Source organism: Ylistrum balloti, unplaced genomic scaffold (assembly GCF_031769215.1).
Source record: "Ylistrum balloti isolate Yb309-2 unplaced genomic scaffold, AGI_CSIRO_Ybal_v1 Utg370340, whole genome shotgun sequence".
NCBI lineage: Eukaryota > Metazoa > Mollusca > Bivalvia > Pectinida > Pectinidae > Ylistrum > Ylistrum balloti.
This window is the reverse complement of record NW_026782245.1, coordinates 12,587-19,970: the sequence shown is the minus strand read 5'-3', so window position 1 is coordinate 19,970 and position 7,384 is coordinate 12,587. Positions and strand designations below refer to the sequence as shown.

The 7,384-nt window shown below is 36.3% G+C and overlaps 1 protein-coding gene across 1 annotated transcript; it reads left to right on the top strand.

The window, feature by feature from the left end:
- The first annotated feature begins 627 nt into the window (after positions 1 to 627).
- Positions 628 to 6,187, top strand: LOC132553604 (perilipin-4-like). Its single transcript, XM_060217860.1, has 2 exons — positions 628 to 665; positions 3,475 to 6,187. Exons 1-2 carry the CDS (start codon positions 628 to 630, stop codon positions 6,185 to 6,187), a joined length of 2,751 nt encoding a protein of 916 aa, XP_060073843.1.
- Positions 6,188 to 7,384: the final 1,197 nt, after the last annotated feature.

Here is a 7,384-nt window from a genome sequence, read left to right as displayed (position 1 = left end):
GTGGTGCCAGTCATAACAAACCAAGATATCTATTTTCATTACCTCCCGGCCATTTTATGAGTTACATGATAGCTGATGGGTTTCATGTGGCATTTTAAATTAAATAATTCTAGAACCATACTGTGAGAAGATGGACATCCAAGGTAATAAATCATTTTAAGGATTATGCCCCATCCTTGCAATCTTACTATCCAATGACCCCTCGATAAGTTACCTTAACTTTGTGTCATACAATCTATTGATAAGAAATTTGACACTTGTATTTCATGTAAAGGAACTAGTCATCAGTATTCTATTAAAAACACACTGTGTACAGGGGTCTCATATAATCTAATCCTTCTTTTTATACAGGGAACAATGACACTATAACAAATAAAACAAGAATTCTATTTTGCTGTAGTGAATTTACTTTACAGCTAAGTTATTTCAAAACAAACCCAAGACCTTCCCAATTCTTGTAAAAAACATCCAACACACAAGAACAACCCCGACATTCTTGTACTATAACCTCCTTGCATGGATAATGGAAACAGAATTGTGCCTTACATTATTTTAGATTTGACCATTTAGGGTTTTCAGGTGGCACAGTTGTAATGTAGGTGTCCAGGGTTCAATTCCCAAACAGGCATGGGGTCACATGCCCAATGCCCAACCATGAGTCCTGGGTACTCTGGTTTCCTTCCACACTAAGACCACTTGGGCTTTTCTGTCCTGGGCAACAAGAGTATTTAATATTAAACTGGAAGTTGTTTTGGAATTGTTATAATTTTTTTTTAAATGATTAAACAAGAAACATTTCAGTTTGATCCAGAAATTTGGAACTAAGGTTTGCAATATCAGAAAAAATTATGCACCGTTTCCCTTTGTGCAAAATTGGATACTGATGATATGGAGCTAAACAAGGATCAATGTGTTTCACAGTTCTCAGGGCTAAGTTCTTCCAAGCTTATTCAGCTTGACAACACATGTTTGTACAATAAAAATCACTCAAATTTCCGTTAATCAAGATGACAAAAAAGTTACAAAAACTGGCAGTTTTAAAAGCAATCTCCCAATTCTACAAATAATTAATCAATTCAATTCAAAATTATTTTGCTAGAAAATTACAGAATATTTATGTTATACTTCTTTTGTGAAATGGTACAAAGAGATGCTTTAATACAGTAATGGACTTATCGTGGGTTCCTCTCTCCTTAATTATCTAATAACACCTGTCACAAGAGACCTGATCAGTATAACGACCCAGCTGTCACATCACTATAACAGATAACATTGACAACATATACACAAAACATGCCCTGTTCTATGTCTTCAAACGTGAAGTTATTGTACACCAGAAATGTGTTGTCATGCCTGTATTATAGGGGCAGAACAGGATGACTCAGTTTCATATTTTTGTCTAATGTTAAATTGGTAGTGTTTATATAACATGTTTGTTACCATTTCCTTCTGTGTGTGGTGTTGAAAACAAGCTCCACTAAAGCGTACAAATCCAGATTTTTCTTCTTAACAGGGAAAAAAACTTCTGGTGTACAAAAATGATAGTGAACACTCCAACTTGATTGCTCTTTACCAAAGAAATACCACCAAATTGAAATTGATTTGCTGCATGTGGACCAGGTTTGTGGGTCTATATATGACTACTTAGAAAATCAACCATTTTGGGATCTAAACAGGATTTAAGATTGGAAATTTATGTTTCTCATGTCATTCTGGGTTATAACACTAATTGGCCTCATTAAAAAAATAAAGGCATCCAATATTTTAGCATACAAATATTATTTCATTTTTTGTCCCCATATCAAACACTAAATGCTACCAACAATGAAATTCATTGAATTTAGTCAAGAATCTGTTTTGTTACTTTTTGTTAATAAAATGTATTCCTTTATAAACATGGACTTAAACAATCCTCAAAGTACAAAAACACAATGTTTTTGATTTCAAATGATTTAGCAGAGCAATACAAAGGCTAGCTAGATCCTAGCTACTCAGCCAGTGATGTAAAATACTGAGGCATATGAAGCTGACCTTAGAACACACTTCCAGGTTTTTATATACATTAGGACGTCCTTTTTTATCTTTATTTTGGTGCCAGTCTATAAGCTTTGCATTGGATAGTTTTTGTTTCAAACTTGATAAAATATCTAAATATTTTCAATATTCAAACTAGTCCAATGAGACAGACTGATTTTTAACAATATTTTGGCAGTTGATAACCATATGGAAACGATCTGATATAACGACTATATCTATACATCAACAATGAAATTTTAAACATTCTTGAAATCTAGATATAGAAAACGAGTTCGATTTTTCTTTCGTTATTGGATGTGGTTTATGCTAATTGGACAGGATACGTACATATCTGTAGCTACTAATTTTACATGTAAGTTACAATTTGAACTCAACTGATATAAGCTCAACCATCCCAAGCGCATATGAGTATACAACAGACTATGTCTAGTTCTACTTACTTGTTTGTTTTGCACTTCCGCGTTTGCTATAAACAGGTATCCTTACACCTAATACAATAATCCCCGACCAAAGGCAGAGAAGAAATTATGGACTTGCAGAACGATGAACTGACTTAAACTGTGATCCGATTTTTCCATAGATATTTTCAAATGCGACTGCACTGAACTTTGATCAACTTTGTGAGTCACTTCTGAGTAAATATCCGAATACCTTCCCAAGCGACATTCCCACCCACGCCGAAACCATAAATGCCATTCGAGATCGCCGGCAACCGAAGACGATCGTTGAATTTCATTTGCCATTTAGCTTGCAATATACAAACTCATTTGAAGGAAAATACAGGTTGTTGCTTACCTGTTAATGTTTCCTCAGCAGCCCTGTGGTAGTTGATTTACGTTGTTCGAAACTCTTTGAACCGGCTCAGGTAATCGCGCACCTTGTTACATCCGGGCTACCTGTTTACTGTCACCGTTTTGATGACGTATGCCACAGATTTGATTAAATTGGGGCGCCGACAGGTGACATGTCACCACTTGGTTTAAAACGACAATAGATTTTAAAACATTATTTTTCATACGTATTTTGTATATCTATAATGTAATCCCTGTTTTTCTTCTACATTTTTATCATTTGTTGTTTAAAAGGCGACAAGTAATAGTGATGGTGAAATATTGATGATAATAAATAATAATAATTTTACATGCAAACGTAGTGTTGAATGCATTTCGATTCTATTTGATTATAAAATTAAGAATTCATAAATATAAAAAAGAACAAATGTGTTTTATTTTTGTTATTCATTTATATCTGTATCTGTGAATGTCATTGATAGTCCTAGATCTGTATCTGTGGATGTCATTGATGGCCCTAAATCTGTATATGTGGATGTCATTTATGGCACTAGATCAGTATCTGTAAATGTTATTGGTGGCGCTAGACCTGTATCTGTGGATGTCATTGATAGTTATAATCTGTATCTGTGGATGTCATTGATAGTTATAGATCTGTATCTGTGGATGTCATTGATAGTTCTAGATCTGTATCTGTGGATGTCATTGATAGTTCTAGATCTGTATCTGTGGATGTCATTGATAGTTCTAGATCTGTATCTGTGGATGTCATTGATAGTTCTAGATCTGTATCTGTGGGTATCATTGATAGTTCTAGATCTGTATCTGTGGATGTCATTGATAAGCCTAGATCTGTATCTAAGGATGTCATTGATAGTTCTAGATCTGTATCTGTGGATGTCATTGATAAGCCTAGATCTGTATCTAAGGATGTCATTGATGGTTATAGATCTGTATCTGTGGATGTCATTAATAGTCCTAGATCTGTATCTGTGGATGTCATTGGTGGCCCTAGATCTGTATCTGTGGATGTCATGGATAGTCTTAGATCTGTATCTGTGGATGTCATTGGTGGCCCTAGATCTGTATCTGTGGATGTCATTGATAGTCCTAGATCTGTATCTGTGAATGTCATTGGTGGCCCTAGATCTGTATCTGTGGATGTCATGGATAGTCATAGATCTGTATCTGTGGATGTCATGGATAGTCTTAGATCTGTATCTGTGGATGTCATTGGTGGCCCAAGATCTGTATCTGTGGATGTCATGGATAGTCATAGATCTGTATCTGTGGATGTCATGGATAGTCTTAGATCTGTATCTGTGGATGTCATTGGTGGCCCTAGATCTGTATCTGTGGATGTCATTGATAGTCCTAGATCTGTATCTGTGGATGTCATTGATAGTCCTAGATCTGCATCTGTGGATGTCATTGGTGGCCCTAGATCTGTATCTGTGGATGTCATGGATAGTCTTAGATCTGTATCTGTGGATGTCATTGGTGGCCCTAGATCTGTATCTGTGGATGTCATTGATAGTCCTAGATCTGTATCTGTGGATGTCATTGGTGGCCCTAGATCTGTATCTGTGGATGTCATGGATAGTCTTAGATCTGTATCTGTGGATGTCATGGATAGTCTTAGATCTGTATATGTGGATGTCATTTATGGCTCTAGATCAGTATCTGTGAATGTTATTGGTGGCGCTAGACCTGTATCTGTGGATGTCATTGATAGTTCTAGATCTGTATCTGTGGATGTCATTGATAGTTATAGATCTGTATCTGTGGATGTCATTGATAGTCTTAGATCTGTATCTGTGGATGTCATTGGTGGCCCTAGATCTGTATCTGTGGATGTCATGGATAGTCTTAGATCTGTATCTGTGGATGTCATGGATAGTCTTAGATCTGTATATGTGGATGTCATTTATGGCTCTAGATCAGTATCTGTGAATGTTATTGGTGGCGCTAGACCTGTATCTGTGGATGTCATTGATAGTTCTAGATCTGTATCTGTGGATGTCATTGATAGTTATAGATCTGTATCTGTGGATGTCATTGATAGTTCTAGATCTGTATCTGTGGATGTCATTGATAGTTCTAGATCTGTATCTGTGGGTATCATTGATAGTTCTAGATCTGTATCTGTGGATGTCATTGATAAGCCTAGATCTGTATCTAAGGATGTCATTGATGGTTATAGATCTGTATCTGTGGATGTCATTAATAGTCCTAGATCTGTATCTGTGGATGTCATTGGTGGCCCTAGATCTGTATCTGTGGATGTCATGGATAGTCTTAGATCTGTATCTGTGGATGTCATTGGTGGCCCTAGATCTGTATCTGTGGATGTCATTGATAGTCCTAGATCTGTATCTGTGAATGTCATTGGTGGCCCTAGATCTGTATCTGTGGATGTCATGGATAGTCATAGATCTGTATCTGTGGATGTCATGGATAGTCTTAGATCTGTATCTGTGTATGTCATTGGTGGCCCTAGATCTGTATCTAAGGATGTCATTGATAGTTATAGATCTGTATCTGTGGATGTCATTAATAGTCCTAGATCTGTATCTGTGAATGTCATTGGTGGCCCTAGATCTGTATCTGTGGATGTCATGGATAGTCATAGATCTGTATCTGTGGATGTCATGGATAGTCTTAGATCTGTATCTGTGGATGTCATTGGTGGCCCTAGATCTGTATCTGTGGATATCATTGATAGTCCTAGATCTGTATCTGTGGATGTCATTGGTGGCCCTAGATCTGTATCTGTGGATGTCATTGATAGTTCTAGATCTGTATCTGTGGATGTCATTGATAGTTCTAGATCTGTATCTGTGGATGTCATTGATAGTTCTAGATCTGTATCTGTGGATGTCATTGATAGTTCTAGATCTGTATCTGTGGATGTCATTGATAGTTCTAGACCTGTATCTGTGGATGTCATTGATAGTTATAGATCTGTATCTGTGGATGTCATTGATAGTTCTAGATCAGTATCTGTGGGTGTCATTGATAGTTCTAGATCTGTATCTAAGGATGTCATTGATAGTTATAGATCTGTATCTGTGGATGTCATTGATAAGCCTAGATCTGTATCTAAGGATGTCATTGATAGTCTTAGATCTGTATCTGTGGATGTCATTGATAGTTATAGATCTGTATCTGTGGATGTCATTGATAGTTCTAGATCTGTATCTGTGGATGTCATTGACAGTTATAGATCTTTATCTGTGGACGTCATTGATAAACCTAGATCTGTATCTGTGGATATCATTGATAGTCCTAGATCTGTATCTGTGGATGTCATTGATAGTCCTAGATCTGTATCTGTGGATGTTATTGATAGTTCTTAATCTGTATCTGTGAATGTCATTGATAGTCCTAGAACTTGATCTGTGGATGTCATGGATAGCCCTCGATCTGTATCTGTGAATGTCATTGGTGGCCCTAGATCTGTATCTGTGAATGTCATTGTTGGCCCGAGATCTGTATCTGTGAATGTCATTGATAGTCCTAGAACTTTAACTGTGGATGTCATGGATAGCCCCACGGTCTGTATCTTTGGATGTCATTGTGAAAATGCTTTCTTATTTTCTGCTAGTTTTCATAGAATGTCAAAGTTGTAGATATAAACGGTTGCATTTGTTTCAAAAATTGTGTATAAGCAACGAAATCTCTCTATCCCCTTTGTCTGGTTTCAACGTAACGGTGGGGATACTTTCCACAAAACCATCATCGGGACGTCGATTTTATCCTCTGAATATTGAATAAATCTGGATCAGCTTTCGATGACATAGACAATCTTTGTTGACACATATTTATTTCGGTATGTGAGGAAGCATCAAAGCAATGGCCTCACAGAAATGAGACATAATGTCCTCCTAAAGTTACTAGGAAGAGAGAAGACGAAAACTGGTTGATGAGGCCACTATTGACAAAGAAAAAATCTTTGTGGGAGATGTGTATTGAATTATTTTTCTTGGCGTCTCTTTCAGTTTCGATGCAATTTAAGTGACCGTAATTGTGGGACATGTTATTGTCCCCAAGGTAGTACGAATGTCCCGATAAATTGGGTAATAAATGGAAAATGTTTCCATAACTAATTGTTTCCAGATCTCCCTGTCTGTATTGCTATTTCTACTTAGTTGACAGCTAAAAATCGTACACTTTACACGTCAACATCTCGGTATAGGGCCGGCTGACTTTGACGCGGTTTCCAACCTTTTTTTTATTTTGGGCCCTAAACAATAGTACTATATCCATTTATATTTTCACTCTGAGCATACTTTGACGGTCTATATTTGTTTTTGGAGTCTTATGTTTTTGAGGAAATGATGTCAATGAAACCGATTACTGTACCATAGAAATATCTTGGTTAAAATGCTTTAAAATATCTTTATATAAAAAGGTATGATTATATTATACAGTCAAACCTGTATATAAAGACCACTCATGGGGAAATAAAAAAGGTCTTTATAGACAGGTGGTCTTTATAAGAAGGTTTAAATGAACATCCAAAATTCTTGAATCAAAGGGAGATAATTAATTTT